Source organism: Cordyceps javanica, chromosome 5 (genome assembly GCF_051103115.1).
Source record: "Cordyceps javanica chromosome 5, complete sequence".
NCBI classification, from domain to species: Eukaryota; Fungi; Ascomycota; class Sordariomycetes; order Hypocreales; family Cordycipitaceae; genus Cordyceps; species Cordyceps javanica.
Genome location: NC_139299.1, coordinates 218,770 through 238,259, shown reverse-complemented (window position 1 = coordinate 238,259; position 19,490 = coordinate 218,770). Strand labels below are relative to the sequence as shown.

General features: G+C 53.7%; 7 protein-coding genes across 7 annotated transcripts; 2 read left to right on the top strand and 5 right to left on the bottom strand.

Moving 5' to 3' along the window:
* Positions 1 to 953: 953 nt before the first annotated feature.
* On the top strand, positions 954 to 2,735 carry V2A60_007318 (regulator of chromosome condensation 1/beta-lactamase-inhibitor protein II; the record flags this gene model as incomplete). The annotated part of the gene is made up of 1 exon (XM_083258603.1): positions 954 to 2,735. The coding sequence occupies one exon, from the start codon at positions 954 to 956 to the stop codon at positions 2,733 to 2,735; it is 1,782 nt and encodes a 593-aa protein (XP_083114729.1).
* An 886-nt stretch (positions 2,736 to 3,621) lies between these two features.
* V2A60_007317 (tyrosine protein phosphatase PTP1) lies at positions 3,622 to 5,170 on the top strand (the record flags this gene model as incomplete). The annotated part of the gene is made up of 2 exons (XM_083258602.1): positions 3,622 to 3,952; positions 4,032 to 5,170. The coding sequence occupies 2 exons, from the start codon at positions 3,622 to 3,624 to the stop codon at positions 5,168 to 5,170; spliced, it is 1,470 nt and encodes a 489-aa protein (XP_083114728.1).
* Positions 5,171 to 5,620: 450 nt separating this feature from the next.
* On the bottom strand, positions 5,621 to 8,564 carry V2A60_007316 (uncharacterized protein; the record flags this gene model as incomplete). The annotated part of the gene is made up of 3 exons (XM_083258601.1): positions 5,621 to 8,219; positions 8,371 to 8,415; positions 8,476 to 8,564. The coding sequence occupies 3 exons, from the start codon at positions 8,562 to 8,564 to the stop codon at positions 5,621 to 5,623; spliced, it is 2,733 nt and encodes a 910-aa protein (XP_083114727.1).
* A 1,992-nt stretch (positions 8,565 to 10,556) lies between these two features.
* Positions 10,557 to 12,383, bottom strand: V2A60_007315 (uncharacterized protein; the record flags this gene model as incomplete). The annotated part of the gene is made up of 1 exon (XM_083258600.1): positions 10,557 to 12,383. One exon carries the CDS (start codon positions 12,381 to 12,383, stop codon positions 10,557 to 10,559), a length of 1,827 nt encoding a protein of 608 aa, XP_083114726.1.
* Positions 12,384 to 13,898: 1,515 nt separating this feature from the next.
* V2A60_007314 (tubulin-binding prefolding complex subunit PAC10) lies at positions 13,899 to 14,854 on the bottom strand (the record flags this gene model as incomplete). Its single annotated transcript, XM_083258599.1, has 6 exons — positions 13,899 to 14,012; positions 14,084 to 14,209; positions 14,269 to 14,367; positions 14,418 to 14,529; positions 14,635 to 14,763; positions 14,823 to 14,854. 6 exons carry the CDS (start codon positions 14,852 to 14,854, stop codon positions 13,899 to 13,901), a joined length of 612 nt encoding a protein of 203 aa, XP_083114725.1.
* A 659-nt stretch (positions 14,855 to 15,513) lies between these two features.
* On the bottom strand, positions 15,514 to 16,156 carry V2A60_007313 (dolichol-linked oligosaccharide pyrophosphatase LLP1; the record flags this gene model as incomplete). Its single annotated transcript, XM_083258598.1, has 2 exons — positions 15,514 to 16,061; positions 16,132 to 16,156. 2 exons carry the CDS (start codon positions 16,154 to 16,156, stop codon positions 15,514 to 15,516), a joined length of 573 nt encoding a protein of 190 aa, XP_083114724.1.
* Positions 16,157 to 17,650: 1,494 nt separating this feature from the next.
* V2A60_007312 (DUF1993 domain-containing protein) lies at positions 17,651 to 18,178 on the bottom strand (the record flags this gene model as incomplete). The annotated part of the gene is made up of 1 exon (XM_083258597.1): positions 17,651 to 18,178. One exon carries the CDS (start codon positions 18,176 to 18,178, stop codon positions 17,651 to 17,653), a length of 528 nt encoding a protein of 175 aa, XP_083114723.1.
* Between the last annotated feature and the right edge of the window lie 1,312 nt (positions 18,179 to 19,490).

Here is a 19,490-nt window from a genome sequence, read left to right as displayed (position 1 = left end):
CAAGGCTTGTCTCGACCTCGCTTCTTGTGGATGGCCCTGATGTACTGCTAGTGATGTATGTCTTGGGAGAAGCTTTCACGCCTGATTTATTCCTGACTATGTTGTCGCACTTCCACAAGACTCTCGAGAGAACCTCTGTCTGTTGGGGTTCAGGGGCACTGCAGGTTTGATTCGGTTCAAAGCGGTCATTTTTGGGTCTCCCGGTCACTTTCTGTCCCGCCATCTTTCTTGTTTATCTCGTGTGGCGCCACAGGCCAGTGAATACGGAATTTTCCATTCTCAAAAACATGGATGGGTGTTGGAAAAACGGCATGACCGACGCCTCAAATTTTGTGTGTACGGCAAGGGGATTTCACTCTTGCTATGAATAATACCTCATACAAAGTAGCTTTCCCTTTCCAAATCCTTGCCGGGCGATACTGGGAGAGTTTTCCTAGTCGGTGATGTTTGCAGAGGCCGCACCAGTGAGCACATTCATGGCGAGCCAACGAGTGGTGCAAAACTGGATGGCAAAATGTCTAGCATGTCAGAGCATCTGTCCCAGGCCAAGCCAGCGCAGAATCCAATTTCTTACTCTGTGTCTTTGCGTAGTTTCTCGAACGAGGTCTAGGAAGTTGTTCGATCCTGCTGGGGGGGAGGGGGAGCATTAACACATATAAAACGCTAGAACCACCGATATTTATGAAGGCTGTAGTTACAAATATGCATAAAATGTGTAGCAGGGTACGTGAGCCAATGATTCGTCGCGGATTTCTGCTGAGCAAACCGGTCACTGTATTCGATCCCCCGCTGGCGTCAGATGCACCGCTAACGACCCACTGTAGCTCTTGGTGGCAACATTTTTTCTTCCTTCTGGCATGCTCAATATTGTTTCTCGCCATCGCATCACGCATCGCGATCTGGCCTTGCTGTCATCGAATTGCGTCCCCATACCGCCGAAACGGCTCGACAAGATGATGAGTTCTTCGAGGTTCGCCTTGAAGCGATGCGCACACCAGGCTCTCCGCGCCACGGCGCAACGCCAGAGCATGCCATACTCCAACGTGCGATTTACACAGCCTTCTCGTCGTCGCGGCGGCAAGCTGATCGGCTTCGCCACCATCTTTGGCATCGCAGCAGCTGGCGCGTACTACTATCCGCGCTTCATGGCAGCCGATGATGCCGACAAGAACGTACGACCCAAAGCCGAGCTGGAGTTCGAACAACCCCGACAAAAGAGTGCCTCGGCAGAAGAGTATCGCGAGCTCCTCAGCTCCCAGCACGTCCAGATCAAGAAGAGCCTCGAACACCCCGGTGTCTACGCTTGGGGATCCAACGCTGGCAAGGTCATTGACCCCGAATCCAGCGAAAAATACATCAAACGCCCCCGACGCATCGCATACTTTGACAACCAGCTCCTTCGCGACCTGAAGCTCACATCCGAATTCGGCGCCGCCGTGACCGAGAATGGTGACTTGGTTCAGTGGGGTGCAGGCTTCTCGCAAACCAACCCCAAGCCCAGTCTCACTCTCCGCGGCAAGGACCTGGCCAAGATTGAGGTGTCGGCGGACCGCATCATTGCCTTGTCGCGAAGTGGCCATGTTTACTCTGTACCGGCGTCTCGAAATGACGTCGAAGGTGGCTTCAAGCCAGATGAGCGCAAAAATTGCTGGTCACTTTGGAGCTCCTCTGGAAAAGCCGCAGTCAACTTCCGCGATCTCACTCCCAGCAGTTTGGGCTGGGGCGAGCACGTCACAGACGTCAAGAGTGGCCTCGAGCATGCCCTCATCCTAACATCCAAGGGTCGTGTTTTCGCTGCAGCCTCTTCAGTAGGCTCGTATCCTTCCAAGGGCCAGATGGGAATACCTGGTCTATCCTGGGAGACGCGCCCTGCTGGGCCGTACGACCAACCACAGGAGATCAAGCATCTCACTGGATTCCATATTACGCAAATCGCGGCCGGTGATCACCACTCGGCGGTTCTTGACAAGACCGGTTGCATATTTACCTTTGGCGACAACACATTCGGACAGTTGGGCTTTGAATCAGAGGGAGTACCTGTCAACTACGCCCCCGGCATGGTCGCTGTCAACCAACTCTATGCCAAGGGCGGTCTGGTTCCAAACGTGACCTCCATCGCCGCCGGGGGCGTCAATACCTACTTTACTGTCGACGCGGAAGCCTCAAAGACACATCATGCTGGCAACTCTGCTCCGTCTAAGCGTATGCCTCGCACCACGTCGGATCTTTGGGCAACCGGTCAAGGTACTTATGGTACTCTGGGCACTGGGAAATGGACGCATGTGTCTACGGCTCCCACAAAGGTGAAAGCCCTCTCGGGTTTGTATGAGTTTGATGAGAGTAAGAATGCGATGCGCCCTATCAAAGTCAAGGGCCTACAGATTGGCACCACGCACTGTTCAGCCGTAATGGACAATGCGACAAGAACCAGTGCCTCCAGCAAGGCGTCGGCGAACGAAACGAACTGGGGCTCCGATGTGCTGTTCTGGGGCGGCAACGAACACTACCAGCTGGGCACCGGCAAACGCACAAATATGAATGCACCGGTCTATATCGGGCCTTTGGGCGGTGGCGATGCGGACGCTGACAGAGGCAGAAACGGCGAGATGCACCGCATGTGCCTCACACCGAAACAGACGGCTCGACTAGGGGAGGACGGCAAGGGCAGGAAGGTGACACTCGAGCAAAAGGTCGAGTGCGGACGCCATGTCACTGGCGTGTATTGCGCTGTATGAGCAAGCTGCTGCTTGCCTCGTTGTTTTTTTTTTCTTTCTTTTTTTTCTCTCCAAAAAAAATCCTGTACAAGACCGTGATGCCTGCGGCAGATACGAGTCACCCCGAATGGTCTCTACTTTACCCATACTGTATTTTATTTAATGAAATGTACGGATATACCCACCTTGATTTGAAACATGGTTCGCCCTCCCACATATGAGTGCACTGTCTGTCAGTAACGAGGAGAAGTCGTTATGCGCATGCCACCATTGTCTCGTCTCGGGCAGCTGTCTCAGTCCAAGCAGGGAGATGAAGCCGAGGAACCGAACGAGGCCCAGGCACGAAGACTGTCATCTTTTCGCTCCAAGCTACGAAGGGCTCTTCATTCAATCTCGCAGTGCCCACATATCTGACATGATCAGCGCGGTTGCAGATTAGTAGCTGACCGTATCATGCAGTGCCCAAAGGCTAAAGATGTGGTCCAGGGACGCTCCAAAAGCTGCCCAGCGCTACTGCGTACGGAGCAGCGTCACGTCACCTTTTCGTTATTAGGCTCAAAAGCATCCACCCAGATTTTCTGGTGACCCGAGTGGGCGGTACAGCCAGCATCATCTCTTCCTTTGAATATCCACTCCTATTGTAAAGGCTTAGCTTTCGTCTTAAAAGCACCTTCCTTTTCCTCTTTCCGTTTACATCAACCGTCCTTGCGGAAGAAAAAAAAAACCTACAAGCGCATTTGACTGTTTGCCCGGAGCGCCATCGAAGCAGGCCGCCCAGCCGTACCTCCGGCGCTCTGCATCTCGTGTATGCGCCTGTCGGGCAGCAGTTGTCTACTCGCCAGGAGGCCCCCCGATTCCCCATCGACCCAGGTCTCGAGTCAGACGCTCCATATATTTTCCGCAAGACATGGACAAGATACCCATGCACAGGCTGCGGCGCAAACCGAAGCCTCCCGCCCTCGAGACCTCGGTCGATCGCGACGCGACGAGCAATACTGCACACATCGATGGCGATGACGCTGCCGCGCCCAAGATCAGCAAGTCACCCGGCTTCCCTTCACGAATGTCGCCATTTCGACGGCTGCGCGGGGGGAAGCGCGCCAGAAGCTGCTCGCCCGCGGCGAGCTTGCTGGGCGAGCCGGTCGCGGCCGTTGTCAGCAACAGCGCCAAATCTACAAACGAGCAGGACGAGGAACCGAGCTTAAAGATCCCAGCCTTTCTCACACAGAGTGATTTGGGTACGTTTGACATGGAATCAGGCTGGCTTCCGAGAGGAAATGTGTTTGTCGCAGCCAACCTAACAAGCGAGCACACTAGATCTCCAGAACCGATTCGAGGACATACAAAACAAGGATAACAGACGGACGAATCCCGCCACAGATCTCGACGACGAAGGGACGGTATGGTCCCTTTATCAAAGTGAAAATGGCCCGGTGAAAAGTGTCATGGATCGTTACTGTAATATTAGACCGTGGAGCCATAATCGCGTCAAGCTCAGAGTCCCAGACGGTGCACCGGACTACGTCAACGCATCGCCGATTGCCGTGCCACCGTCGGAAGCAGAAGCGCCGACTCTCAGATACATTGCCACGCAAGGGCCGACAGTGCCGTCGATCGATTCTGTATGGCGCATGGTCGCAGAGAACACAACGTCCTCGGCCGTGATTGTCCAGCTGACGACCATGATGGAAGGGGCCCAAGTCAAATGCTCGCAGTATTTCCCCTTTAGCGACGAGGACAAGACGTGGGCGCTCAATGCGGCCGACGCATGGGGCGACGGCTGGGCGGCGACGCTGACGTACGAGTCGACGGAGGAGCTCTGCGACGGGGCCATTGAGCGGCGCAAGCTGCTCCTCCGCGTCGGCGAGGAGGAGACGCCGCGCACGGTGTGGCACTTTTTGTACCTGCGCTGGCCCGACTTTGGCACCCCGGCGCTGACGGACGTGCCCAACTTTTTCGAGCTCATGCGCATGTCGCGCGAGCAGATGGGCGAGGCCGAGGAGGAGCCGCGCTTCGTCCACTGCAGCGCGGGCGTCGGCCGCACGGGCACCTTTATCTGCCTGGAGCACCTGATGCGGGAGCTCGACGCGGGCGCCTTTGACGCCGTCGACCCCAACGACGCCGACGCCGACCCCGTGTACGAGACGGTGGACGCGCTGCGCCAGCAGCGCCGCTACATGGTCCAGAGCGCGCCCCAGTTCACATTCATCTACCAGGTCATGCGCCAGCTCTGGGGCGAGCGCTACGGCCTTTGCGACGACGAGGTGCGCGGCGGCAGCGACGGTGGTGGTGGCGGCGACGGCAACGGCGGCGGCGGCGTCGGCGGTGGTACGGGCCAGCAGCCCGCACTCAAGCGCCTCGAGATGGCGACGGATCCGACGCCGCCCGATGAGTCGGCGAGCGTCGGCAGCCCCATCTCTGACGGAGGAGTGAGCCTGGGCGAGACACAAGACTAGCGTTCCTCGCGTCGCGCGCCAAAGGGGAAAATAAAAAGTTGCCTTTGCTCTGTTTGTACCGTATTCAAAAAGCGGGCATTTGCAGTGCATGGCTAGCCAGAGAGAGCTGCAACCGACTCCATGGTCGTCATGAGCACAAAAAAATAAAATGAAAATGAAAAAAGGGCCATATTATCAACATATTCTTTCAGCATGGCATCTATAGAACAGAACAAATCCCCTCCAGAGCAGAATACAGTCATTTAGACACGTTGCCGCAATCCCACCATTAAAAAAAAACAAGCAGAGTATAGTGCTTCAAATCATTCATGACACGGTACATATATCTCGAAATCCATCTACAAAATGAAAAACGCCCCCAATTAAAGAAATATATTTTCCTCATTCAGTTTCTTCTTTCCATCTTGCCTGGAACAGAAAATACCACATCCTCCTCCTCTTTCACACGCATTACGATTGGGTGATGATGAGCGTCACAGTCTCACGACTCGTCACCGTCGCCTTTTCGGTGACTGTTTCCGTCTGCGTCACCGTGTAGACCACCGTCGGTAGGCCGCTGATGAGCTTCGTGGTGGGCTCCGCGGCCGCAACAGCCTCAGAGATGTGGTCGGGGTCCAGCGGATTGCCGTTCTTGTCGAGGGGGACGATGACGTTGCTGGCGACCGGCGGGAGGGCGGTGGAGCTCGGCGGCGCGCTCGGGTCCAGCGTCGTCGGTTTGACAATGATTTGGTCTCCCGACGGCCAGGTGGTGGGCGGGGGTGATGATGATGATGATGCTGGTGGCGGCGCGGGCGATGTTGGCGGGAGAGTAGAGGGGTGAGGAGAAGATGATGATGATGCCGGGGGTGGTGCGGGTGTTTTGGGGACAGAAGACGTAACGGTGATCCAGGACGTTTTGAACGCGGTCTTGGTGATGACCGTGGTCGACTCCGGCTCGGGCGAAGCCGAGGGCTGCGACGTGGGCGCCGCGGGCGGTCGGGACGTTGTAGTTGTGGGCGCCGCCGGTGGAGGTGAGGGCTTCGACGGCTGAGCCGCGCCGCCGCCGCCGCCGCTGCTGCTGCTGCTGCTGCCGCTCAGGATCGGCAGCGCCGCCTCCGGCTCGCTGCAGCCAATCACGATGCCGTCAACGTTGGCCATGGGCAGCGCCACGCAAATCTGCCGGCCCGGGCACGGGACCGCCACGTAACGGCCGTCGGCGCCGCACGCGCCGTGCGTGTACGGCCCGAGGCAGGCCACCTTGCCGGGCACGCAGGGCGAGTCGGGCGTCAGCGCGACAAAGATGCTGTTGAGCTCCCGCGCGTACTCGAGGTTGTTCCGGTACACGCCGGGCGGGACGGCCGAGCTGTGCGTCGGCAGCGGCCCGACCGTCACGCTGGGCAGCCTGGTATCCAGACCGGGGGTGGGGACCAGCGTCGTCGCGCGGGTCCTGGACGAGGGAGCGACGGCGGCGGGCGTGGAGGTTGGGGGGAGAGGGGGCGGCGACGGCGGCGACGGCGGCGACGTGGTCACGCTGGTCGAGCTTGTGCTGGTCGTGACGAGGGTGCTGGAGGAGGAGGGCGGAACGGTTGCCGGGGTGGTGGACGGTGTGCCGGAAGGTGGTTGCGACGTGGTCAGGGTGTCGGAGCTGGTGCTGGTTCTGATGAGCGTGCTGGACGAGAGGGGCAAGCTGGTCAGACTGTCGGAGCTTGTACTCGTTGTGATGAGCGTGCTGGAAAGGTGCGAAGAGGTCACCGCGCCGGTGGAAGTTGTGCTGTCTGTGACGAGAGTGCTGGATGGAAGCGGTGAAGTGGTTATGCTTTCAGAGCTAGAGCTGGTTGTGACAAGCGTCTTGGTACCAATGGTGTGTGGCGGCGTCGAGGTCTCAGTCAAGGGCGGTGACGACGACCCAGGAGTGCCTATCTGCGACTGGGGTGCGCTGGTCGAGTCACTCGCAGTCGGCGTTGAGCCTTGGAGAGAGGTTTCGGGAGTGGAATCGAGACTAGTGACGACTGGAAAGCTCGTCGCTGCCGTGGACTGAGGGATAGTTGGGCCGACCGACTTGGTGATGGTGGTTGCCGAGGTCGAACTCGACGTCGATGAGACGACGGCAGATGAGGAAACTGAAGTGCTGCTGTTGGAGAAGCCAAAGGTTGACGACGTCAAAGGAGAGCCCGGTCCGAGGCTTGGACTCGGCGATGACTCTGCGGGCGGCGAGCTAGACTGCGGCACTGGCTCGGAGCTGCTATCTCTTACGGTCGTAGAGGGTACAGGCTGCGGGCTGGAAGTTGTTTGCGAGAGGGGCGGAGGGGGGACCGACGGGGTTATTATGCTGTTTGTTGTAGGAGTGGGATCAGTGCTGGGCTGCACGGTGTCGGAGGGGCCCATGGACGCGAGACTAGACCCTGCTGGAGGCAGAGACGTAGTAGTCAAAGGAGAGGTGGTGTCCGAGGAGGATGGAAAGTTGGACGAGGAGGGAGACGGTGTGACTGACGTCGAGGCCGAATCCGGAGCAGAAGATGGGGCGCCGGCGGCGGCGGAAGACTGAATCACGGACGACGGTGGCAAAGTCTCAGCGGAGCTCGGCGTCTCTGTGGCCATGGACGTCCTAGAAATCTCCGAGACAATGGCAGACGAGCTCGGCACCGGCACCGGCACCGGCGCGGAGGGTGTCGGGGTGGAAGTCGTCGAGGGCTCGGCAACCTCTCTGGAAGTTGCGGCGCTGGACATTGTCGTCGAAGCCTGCTGGGCCGAAGAGGGCGGCGGGCCTCCTCCGGGTATAGACGGGCTGCTGCTGCTGCTGCTGCTGCTGCTTATGATGGCCGGCGACGAGACGCTCTGGGTAGGGTTGGCGGCAGCGGGCGGCAGAGAGGTCGACGACGACGATGACGACGACGACGACGACGTGGACTCTGCAGAGCCGGGAACGGGAACGATTGAGTTTGTGGCAACGGGATCGTCGCCGGCAGCACCCGTCCGAGGTAGCAGCAGCGAGCCTGAAGATTCGATGGCGGGATCGGTCTCGGTCTCAGACGTCGAACGTGAAACGGGGACGGAGGGAGCATGTGCGGATCTAGTTGTAGGATATTGTGTCAGTTTTTGCCTCTTTTTCTTCTTTTTGGGCTTCTTCTTCTTCTTCTTCTTCTTCTTCTTCTTCTTCGCCTTGTCCATTCTCTGCTTCTCATTGTTGTTTCACCGTCAGTGTTGTATTTTTTTTTACATACCCAGACGTCTCTTCGGCCATGGAAATGGCACCTGATCGGGGCAGCCTATCACGGTCGTGTCAGTCGTGTTTCTGCGCGACGCTGTACGGCTACAAGCAAACACACCATTTGTTGAACCGGCCAAGTGGACCAGCCACGGCAAGTTCAAACGCGCCAGCGACGTACAAGACGGATATCGCTCTAGGAAATCTCATTCTCGATCGTTTTTTTAGGGGGTTGGTGAACAGCGAGGAGCAAGTCAGGGAAGCACGGCGGACAGAGGAAAGGTGGTCGGGGGGGGCCAAGGGCGATTGGGTATTAGACAAGATTAAAAGAATGAAACAAGAACAAAAAAGAAAGAGAAAAGAGAAGAAGGCGATGTTTGTTCTGTCAAAGTGAATAGAAGTTGAAGAGGTAAAGTTGAAAGACAAGAGCAATGATTGTCGCAGTTGAAGAGAACAAATGCCAAGAAAGGAAAAAGAAGAAAGACAAGAGACAATAGACTGGGAACTATGGCTCGCAAAGAGCGAAAGCAGACAAAACACCAAGCGAATACAGGTATCGATTTTGGAAAATTGTTAGCAAAAGACAAAAGAGAGAAATATTCGGGACAAAGGGAGGGAGAAAAGAAGGAATGTGGCAAGTGAAAGCAATGAAAAGTGCGTGTAAGCCAAGGGGAGAGGGAGCGCGCGCGTGGGAGAAAGAGAGAAAGCAGGAGAGACAGAGAGACAGAAAGAAATGGTGGGACAGGAGAGAGAGAGAGGCTGCAAGAAAGGGTATCTATAACTGACGCTTCATGGCGAGAAATTAAAATGAAAAAATGCACGCATTTGGCCTGTTGCAGGGGGAGATTCATGATTATACAGAACGATAGGGTGACAACGATCCAGACCGGGCTGTTTCTCGATGCTCCCCCCCCCAGCTAGATATGGGGGCAGGGGAGGAGGGGCCGGGTCTTGTCCGGCCGTGTGGGAAGAAAAAAAAGAAAAAAAAAAAGGTTGTATATATCAGGCCAAGATGAATTCGGAAATAGATGCAGCTAAAAATACTACACAAGGGTAGGGGGGGGAATTGCCTGTAGAAAAACATCAAATCAGCGGCCAAACTATACGTAGCAAATAGTACCCTTTTTGCTGCAAGCGCCTTGTCCAACGGCCCGTCATTGACGCTGGCTGGATCGAGACCCCGGGCCATGGGATAAATGGACGAGCTTGCGAAACTTGATGAAAGGAAAAAGAAGTTGAAAAAAAAAAAAAAAGAAACAAGTCAATAAATCATAATCATCAATGAGATAATAATAATGATGACGATAATAAATGGAAAATAAAAAAGAGCCTCTCATATCAAAAAAGGATGAACAAAAACTCCGGGCGGCTACTTTGGCGTCGCAGATTTGGCGCCGTCTTGACCAATCGCTGCCACTCCACCCAAGTGGCTTGCGTCGCAGGATACCATAGTGAGGCGCGTAGCACTTGGCTGCGAGATGAAGAAAAATACAGCAATTCAAACAATACAAGAAAATGAAACGTATTTTACTAGCTAGGGTTGGTTATTATTATTATTATTTTCCTTCTCTAGTCTTCTTCTGTCTACGTTCCCCTCGTGTGAATGGATACTACACGTCCACTCTACCAGTACTTACTCTTGGCTTCCATTGGCTTGTTCCTTGTTCGTGCCATGTATAACCGCGACTGCGTGAGATAACTGGCTGCCCGTGGACTAAATACTCTAGTGAAATTCGTCCCGACGGTCGAGAACAGTCTACTTGACCCTCATCACAAAACGCCAAAACTACTGCTCAAGTTTGATTCACCGTCCGCGCATACGCCCTTGATACGCCGACAATCATGATAATATACAAAATCTACTGTACAGATCCATCCACACCTCCTAGTATACATTCTTTTCCGCCGTAATCGGGTATCACAGTCCAGCCCAAACAAAATATACTCGCCCGTCCACCGCCGCACTCGCAGACTTGCTCAAGCCATGTCACCGTCACGCAACTCCACACACCCTTGGTCTGGCAGCCACCAGCCATGTACTTTTAATCTTCATCATGACTTCGCCTGAAACAGCAATATTCTCCTTCCTTCTCTTCCGTAAAATATGTACTTGCCCTATAATGGCCGCGCAATCCACCTGCCACCGTACGTTGCCTCTTGGGCCAAAACCCGTCCATCCTGGCTCATCCCAAAGTCCGGCGCCTAGCTTTTTTCGCCAGCAGCACGCGCACGACCCAACTCATCCATAGTCGCCCGTGCTTGTGCTTCTGCTACCCGTTTTTGCGCCCGTATTTGGGCCAAAGCGCCTCGTACATGTCGGATCGAATCGTGTTGGTGCATCTGCAGATACGCGTCCACCCCAGCTGCATCCGGCCACGTCCATGGCAGCCCACACTCAGCAATGGCGTCCTGTACCTCCTCCGCCACGGCAGGGCCGCCCAGCATGTCTTCTCCGAGCAGCCGGAACACGCACAGTACTTCATAAAAGTCGGCAGACGGGGGAAGCTCGTCGAGTGCAGTCAGATCCTCCACCAAGTCCGCTTGGCCCCATTCTTCTATCAGGAACAACAGCAGCCTCTTCATCTCCCGGTATTCACCTGCGTACCCAAGCGTCATCATGTACTCCAACGCATGCTCGCTTCGCACCACATCGTTTCGAGAGAGCATACGATCCAATGGTGATATGTAGTTGTCGCGCGCTCCAGATTGGTACGACCTTTCTCGAGCCTGCAATTTGGCAAACTCAGCTTTGATGTACTCCAAGAGTGACTGTAGCGTTCCGGCCATCGGCGTTGGCGGTGCTGCCTGGTCGCATCCTTTGGCTAGCGCTACGCTTCCCTCCTTATCAATGACGGCATCGTACAGCGCTCGTAGAGGTTGTCTCGACAGAGACATCGACTCCGACCCCCCGCTCTGCTGGAGGTCGCTCAACAGACCGCGTAAATCGTACCGTATCAGTTTCCGTAGACTTTTGTTTAGTTCTGCAAAGTTGGCCACGTTGAACCTGCTGCCCCGTTGGATGCGGTTTGCAATGGCCATGATCAGCTCAACTTGGTCCGCCTGCGACATTTGCAGTGCCGAGTGGTGTCTCGAGGCGCCCTTCAGGATTGCTCCCCAAATCAGTGAAGCCCACCGGGACCGCTTGTCGCCAAGGCGCGCCTCTGTGAGAGCAATGGCTCGCTGCAGACTCTCCCAGCCAGACAAGTCATCTCGTCTCGCAAGCATGCTAATGTATGCACAGAAAAGTCCCATGCCGACTCGACGTAGCGCAGACCTCTCAATTTTCGGAGCAATGAGGCTGGAAATATCAGCATCGAGCTCCGCGGCAGTCTCCAGATAGCGATGGGCAGTATTCAAATCGGGCGCGTTAGACACTAGAATAAAGAGACAATGCCCGCTGGGTATGATGTCGGCCTGGCGCATCTGGCTGTATAGCTCCTCTACACTCGGTGGTCGCGACTTTGCCCATTCAATGTCGGCGAGGTTGGCGGCTCGGTAAGCGGGAAAATTTTGAGCCTTATCACCCGGAAGGTGCTTGCTGGTCGGTGCAACCTCCCTGAGTGTAAGTTTCTCAAACATGGCCGCATACTCATTCACGCCAGGAGCAGCACCCTTGCTCGGCGGATCGTTAAATCTTCCCCATGCCTCGTAGGCATCTCGTGTTGCCCGGATGGACGCCTCCCATGTACTGATGTTCCGAAGGTTTCCCGCAAGCGTGCGCTGTTGTATCGTCGGCATTCCGTGCGGTGTCGTACCTTTTAGAATATCCAGACTGTCATCGGCCGCGCATTTTGCGAATCCGGCTTCTTGCATGAGCATGCCTGCCTCGACAGTTCGGCTCCAGTTGGTCTCCGGATCCGTTATCTCGTCCATGCCATCTCCAGGAGTCAAATACGGTGGCCAAGAGGGAGCATGCAGCAGAGCGCTGTGCTTCTCGGCCTCGTTCTTTGGCATGCCTGCAAGCGTATTCCGAATTGCACGAAACCCATCCCCATTGACTTGCAGTGATCGTTCAAACGTTTCCGACATTGTTAGAAGAATGCGTTGACATTCCCAGAAGTAGGCATTCGCAACAGACAATTGTTTCCCCATCAGGTTCGGTTCGGGCTGAAATATCTGAAGCAGCTTGTTGAAAAGCTGGCAGCAATGAACATATCGCTTTCGTGAATCACCTGCTTCCATGAAGCGCTTCATGTGCGAGGCAGCCGCTTCAGCAAGGTTGACCAATAGCCTCGGCTCTGTGCGAGCTAGGTGCTTCTGAAGCAACAATAAAACTTTAAGGTGACTCGACGACCGCAAATAGGAACTCGAATGGAGCCTTTTGATAGACAATATGCCGTTGAGACTATAGAGTTCAATGAGACCTCGTAGCGCAGGAATATCACGCATTGCCGAGTTTGGTCGCAGAATATAGAGCAGGACGTGGATCGGAACCTGGCTGTCATACTTCAACAGCCGCTGACAACATTCATCGTCATTTTCTCCTGACAAAATATGTGCGCATGCCCTCAGAGTGTCTGTTTCCAAGTGGCGCTTCTCAGTGAGCTGCTCAATCCTCCATTGCATGTCCCGTCGAGATGGGAGCAGCTTTGATAGCTGTTCACCTTCTGCAGTTCTTACCGCTACCCGTCTCTCCAAAACCAACTGTGCCAGAACAATCGGTACTGAGAGAGCCCGTGACCGCGCCGCTGCGAGTTCCCATGGCGCGTAATTTCCCTCCCGTTCCAGGATCTTGGTCAGGAAATGCATGTGGCTATAGTCCTTCCCATCAACATGTCGCAGTCTCGGTGGGCTGTTTCTGCAAAGCATTGGATATTGTGTATTCGCATCTGTTACGGTAGAGACATGTCGAATTCCTGTATTGTTCTGGTCGCTTGAGACCGTGGCAGTCTGGGTATATGAGGCGGGTGACCGCCAAGCTCGTCCAATCGACTGGTCGGTTCTGTATCTCGCCTCGTCATATGAGCGCACAAAAGTTGATATATGGCAGCTTATCAGATATTCGAAATGTAATGCGCGAGCGCGACTCTGTTGCGCAAACATTAGCAGGGTGCAGCTGGTCCAGAGTTGGCAGAATCCCTACCCTTCTGCATTGCATCAGGCTCGGCGCATGCGGCAGCCTTCCGCTGACCTTCCATGCCGCCCTGCAGAACATTCCTCTTCATTTCGCCATGCAGAGCTCTTTGCGTGCGATCTACGATGTCGCGAGTCTCAAAGTGATGTGCGCCAACTGTGCTGTTCTTGAAGTAAGAGCTGTCAACGGAGCAGAAATGGAGGTCGAAAATATAGTGGGGCTGGGTTGGTCACTCTCAAGATGCGAGTCCGTCTTGGTCGAGGCAGAAAAATACCCAAGGAAAAAAAAAACAAGGAACAAAAGCCCTGCTCTAGATTTGTCCCGACAAATCATTCATTACACAAGTACAAAATTTAGTCGTCAAAACGCCAATTGGGCTTCAGCCGCCAGGGTGTGCATTGCAAGGACCCTGAGTGGAAACAAGCGACCACAGTAATGGAAATACTCAATCTTGACATTTTTTTTTCCCTCTATGACTTTTCTTCTGGCTTCGTTGCAGCTTTTGATTCTTCCTCTTCTTGCTTTTCTTTTCGCTTTTGTACGACCTCCCAATTGTATACACGGGCTGTAGCGACCTCCATTGTCTGCACGCGCCAGCAAAGTTAGATCATTTACTTCAGCCTCGAAAGAATGTTACAAGTTGACCGCTGCTTACCGTAACTTGTTCACGAATAAAGTCCAAATCTTCTTCACAGTTCGAGAGACTGGTCTTTGCCGTCTTCAGCTTCGACTCGAGCAGGTCCTCGGCTTCTTCGATGGGGTATGAAAGCATGACATTGGCCTTCAAAGGCGTTAGCATGAGCCGTCGGCGGCTAAAAACATTTTTTTCGATTTTCTTACTCCAAGCCAAATATAAACTTCGTCTGTGGGCGGGATATTCGCGCGCGAGTATAGCGTGTCGTTGAGCTCGAATGTTGTCTCGATCGGCTCGCTCTCGTCCTTTGAGCAATCAGCAAATGGCCTTGCGAAGAGCCGCGTTCCTGGCATACCTTGCGGAGCTTCATAAACTGGACAGTATCTAGCGTTTTCTGAATATCGGGTATCTTGTCCTTGAGGCCGGCCATGCGCCTTTGGAGGTTCATTTCCATAAACTGATACTTGCTGATCGCAAAGTTAGTGTACCGTCTCTGTCGGCCGAGCTTGTCTTGTCCTTGACGAATAGCGGTCCTCTGCGGTGTTTACACATAAAGTGCCGTGTTCTCTTACGATATCAGCTCCTGAAAGCTTCGTAGTGTGCCTTCGACCTCGTCACGCGACGAGACATAGTCCTCAACCTTGTCAACGAACGGCGCAGTGGGAATTCCTCGCGGGTTCGTGGATGTCTCGTCCTTGCCGCTACAACGAATAGTCAGTATTGAGTCTACAGCCGCTAATCCAGAGTCGGAGTTGCTTACCCGGAGGCAGGCTGCGTTCCTTTGCTTGCCATGGCTGCTGTCTGCTTGCACAAGACAAAAGTTGGGAGCTTCGAGAAGCGATTAGCGCTGCATTTGCTGCAAAGTGGGCTGCCCGCATCACTGAGGGGCTAGCTGGTGGGGTGGCTTCACCGAGCTTCTGCGACGCAGGCTACAAGAGTATGACCGCTGAGCAAGGTCGTGGAAGATTAAAAAGAAGCGATGAGCTGTTTTGTCTTGTGAGATTTCAAATGGCTTATACGGCGACGCGGTAGGGGGCTCGCTTATTGCAATCATGGATGTGGTAGGTATATAGGCTGCGTCTTGGCTCCCGTCATTCATCAACGCTTGATATATTAACATGATACAGAGCCGCTCGACCATTTCCAGTCGGTTCAAAAGCTATCCGTATAAAACTGCATGTCCAAACCTTCTTCAAAGTCTTATGGAGCTTCATGCTCCATGGATCCAAGTTCTGAAGCTGAGCAGAGAGCACTGTGGTTCTTGCCGCGAATGGCTCGATAATTCAGACGCTTTTTCATTTCTCATACATATAACAGAGCAAGATAATAGCTCGCTAAACAGTGCGCCATTTGCCAGGTAGGCAGAGACGGCTGCGTTGGAGCGGATTGCGTCCCTCGAATGTTCCCATGTCGCCATACCACACAGACGAGAACAAACTCTGGGGGCTCACCTATTTGCCCTCGACGATGGCGTCGGGTGCCGTAATGTCCGCGCCTTCCACGTGGTCGTCTTCCTCCCAGTCGTCCGGCGCATTTTCGTCCCAGTTGTCAACCTCCTCCTCCAGTGACCGAGGGGCATTGTCAACAACACCCGTCTCGTGGCCCTCACCGAGCTCGAGGTCCTCGGTGTCCTCTCCCGGGACTGCGTTGTACGTCTTCTTTTGGCGCCGGCGCTCGAGCATCCTTCTGTGGTACCACGAGCATAGTCCTAGCCCAAGCAGGCTGCCGATGATGTTGGCAAGGATATCATACATGTCAAAATCGCGGTCGTTGGGTAGAAAGCTCTGCAGAAATTCTGAGCCTACACCAAGTATCAGGGTGCAAATTATTAATGTCATGTTTATCGTTCGGCGGCGGTTCGTGTCGACGATCCAATAGAAGACCACGGTGAGAAGGAAGAAGGTGAGGAAGTGCAGCAGCTTGTCGTTGACCAGATGGCTGACCTGCAGTTTCGAAAGGCCTGCATACGCTGCTAGGAGAAGCAGTAGCAGGAATACACCTGCAAGGAGCGGTTAGCATTATTGAAGATGGCTTTGCGTCTCGTACGCGGAATGGCCAGAAGAGCGTACCTGCAAAGGTAAAACGGATGCGCATCGTGTCTGCCCCTCGGCAATACCGCCCACCTTTGCCTTTGTATCTCAAAACGTGTTCTCGGTTACTGAATTGCTTGCAAAATGGGTCGCGACGTTAGATGACCGGTCGACTGTCAAGGAACGAATTCATGGTGATGACCAGGTAAGCTCCAGCTTGCGACGACCCAGTGGAGCTGGCTTCGGCAAGCGCCACATCGACAACGTGGCACACAGGTGACTAGGCTAATTAGTTAACACTTCTTCAATCGACAGCCTAGGACCTGGGGCAAATTTGCTTTCGTTAAAATTAATTGCATATCGTTTCTTTCCACAAGCGCTCCCTATGATATTCTCAATCAGAGGCCATTTGACACTCCAGTTGCGCTCTGTCCATCGAGTTGGTACTCGGTGTGGTCAGTTTCAACCCTAGTTATCCATCGTGCTGTAAATCGAGAATCCAGATAGAGATTTCTTTCTAAGCGTTAATTACATACGTTGAACAAGAAGACGATGGATTAAAGAAGACGACCGATTAGATAATGCGATTATTCACAGTAATTTACAACTAAATACGGTTCTATGAGTATCCGTAACCTGTTCTTGTTCCGCTGTAGGGTAACAGTCAAGCTCTTGGCAGCCTCTGACATGAATGCAGTTGAACAAGTCGGGCAACTGGCCAGGTAGCCGGCAACATGACTGAAGCAGTGGCAGCTTGTGGTATGAGTGTATTTGACAAGTCATAGATTCCCAGGCTATGTGCCGAGCTGGAATCTCCTGACGAATGGGGTTCAAGCTTTCGCCAAGGCAGGCCGAGGATATCTTAATAACTTTACATTGATTGGCATCATACTAAAAAGCTGAGAGGAACAAACCTCCATCTGTGCGCTGGTCCATCGAGGCACAGTGGCAACCATTCGCAGTACAGATCTGTCGCGCCCGACATACAGCGGAATAACATGAATGACCGATATTGGTAAACTGTTATCATCTTGGAAGTCACATACTTCTGAATGTTAGGAAGCCCTATTCTGCGGATACTGAAAGAGCACGAGGAGCTTCCGAACGTCATTCCTCGAGCAAAATGTAACAGAGGTAAGCAATTCTTTCTAATACAAGCCTTATAAGATGGAAACAAGGTTTTTGTGTACCGAAATCCAAAGAGAAAAAAAAGATTCACGACTTCTGTGTGAGCGTTCTTTCCCACCCAGTCAAGACTTACTAGGGGACATCGCTCACACGATAACGCAACTGTTTCCGACGGATGAAGTAGGGTCAACAGCGAGGCATTGTCTGCCGAACGCGGGATCTTTTGGGACCAGTAAACAAACTCTATTGGATTTAGAACACAAATCCAGAATCTGTTCAATGGCCAGCAAGAATACGGGAATGGCTATGCAATTCATTGGGTTAACGCAAATGTAAGGGCCGAGCCAATTTTTCTTTGGCATCGCCATATGATGCGGGAACAGATAATGAGCATGCTCCTCATTTTGGCTTAAACTCCAAGTAGCCAAAGCTACATGCCGATGTTGCCCATGAAAAATGGCCCAAGGTAGTCAACCTTGCCCAGCTCCAGGCCAGCGTTCCTAAGAATCGCATACGCAATCGCCGTGTGAAAGTACATATTCGGGATTCCTGCACCAGCGCAAAACGCCGCGCCTGTCAGTTCCTTCCTCCCCACTGTCCGTTTAAAATCAATGCTCGTCGTTTTGGCGCCCGCCTCGACTGCCGCGTCGCAATCTACCGTCCCCAGCAAGGCCAGCACCTCCTCGATCCTTGCGTACATGGCGGCATATGTAGGCAGCGGAGTCTCTTCGTATTCCTTCCTCACTGCTTCTTTTTGCTGTAGCGTGAGAGCCTGCGCCTCGGCAAGCGCGCACACGGACCAAATCTGGAAAGAGAGCGGCAGCATGTCCGGGGCGAGGCGGCGGTCGGGAAAAGAGGCGGCATCGGGGTGCGCTTCAGCCTTGGCGAGAATACCCCGAAGAGCGGTGAGAAGGTGCTTGGCAGCAACAACAGAGGCGTCGTAGATGGTATAGGACATGGTCGCGACTTATCGATGTGAGGGTACAAGGTGTGCTTGCCGGTCCGTGGTTGTGAGCCGGGAGTTGGTGCGGCGGTGCTTTATACCAGACTTGCGCGATTTGACGGATACCGACAGCCTTGTTTCTCTAGCCTAACAGTACACGCTTCATCAGGCGCCGGGGGGGGGCTGTGAGACTGCAGTACAGGTCATGAATGTGGTGAGATCAGTGTAGCCGGCCAACGACTCTGAGCTGCCCGAGTGTGTCATACGGAGTAAGAACGATGACTTGATTAGGTAGTTAACTAGTGAATCGAGCGTATTTTAGGACGTATACGCCAATGGGGAGCGTATTGTTGAATTTATGATACGCTAGTTAGTGAGGAAAAGAGGGAGCACTACGGAAAGCGCCTGCGACCATATGTTGGAGGCATGCCTTTCGCCGCAAGGAGCAGAACTGGGCGATAGGCCGATGATAGGTTGCGCAAAGCTCAACCCCGGATCGTTAAGAGTAGTGTTGCACGACGTAGGCGAACTCCTAGTGAATTTGTATGCATGCCGTCGTGGTGGAAGGTTCTTCCATCTCATGTAGATCGGCCCTCCGAATTGTTCTTCGCGCCAAATCCACTAACTACTTAGCGTGCCGTTGCGTCGGTTTTGGTGATTTCTGCCCTTGGACTCTGGCGATGAACAAGACACTTTGGTTGGACAGCGGAGCTTGCACCTACCTCAGTCAAGGGATACGAGCAGCTCTAGTTCCTGTCCCGAGTGACACCCAGTGTGGAACCAAATGTTGCTATTCAGGCATCAGAAGAAACCGACATGGAAAAAAATGAGCCGCACACCGTCAAAGCGATGACGGAAGACGACCCAATGCACAATATGTCCGAGGTAAAATCCGGTGGTGCTTCTTTGTGGAAATACTTTGTCAAGCCAGCAGGGATGTTTCGTGTCCTATGATGGAGTTTCTATATCGTCAGCCGCAGCCATCCTGGAAAGGATGCCCTGTGAGAGCTACCAAATCGTGTCATTTGCGATTTCAGTTGAGCCAACATCGAACCCAGTCATTTTTGTTCGAATATGGCTCGAAAGAGATCCTGAAAATCGCTTATACTTCATTGGATCTGCAGCTTTCGGCCTGATCAACCCCGTGATGAATTTTGTTGCGAGCTAGTGACTTATGCCCTGCAGATGGCAATTCATACCAAGTCGGACGATGTGCTAACAACAAACCCTACGAAGCGGTTATTTCTCTTTAATCAATTTCTCTGCGATGGAAGCCCTTCATTGGCGGCTTGCCGATACCAATAGCAGAGCAACATTGGAGTCCCTT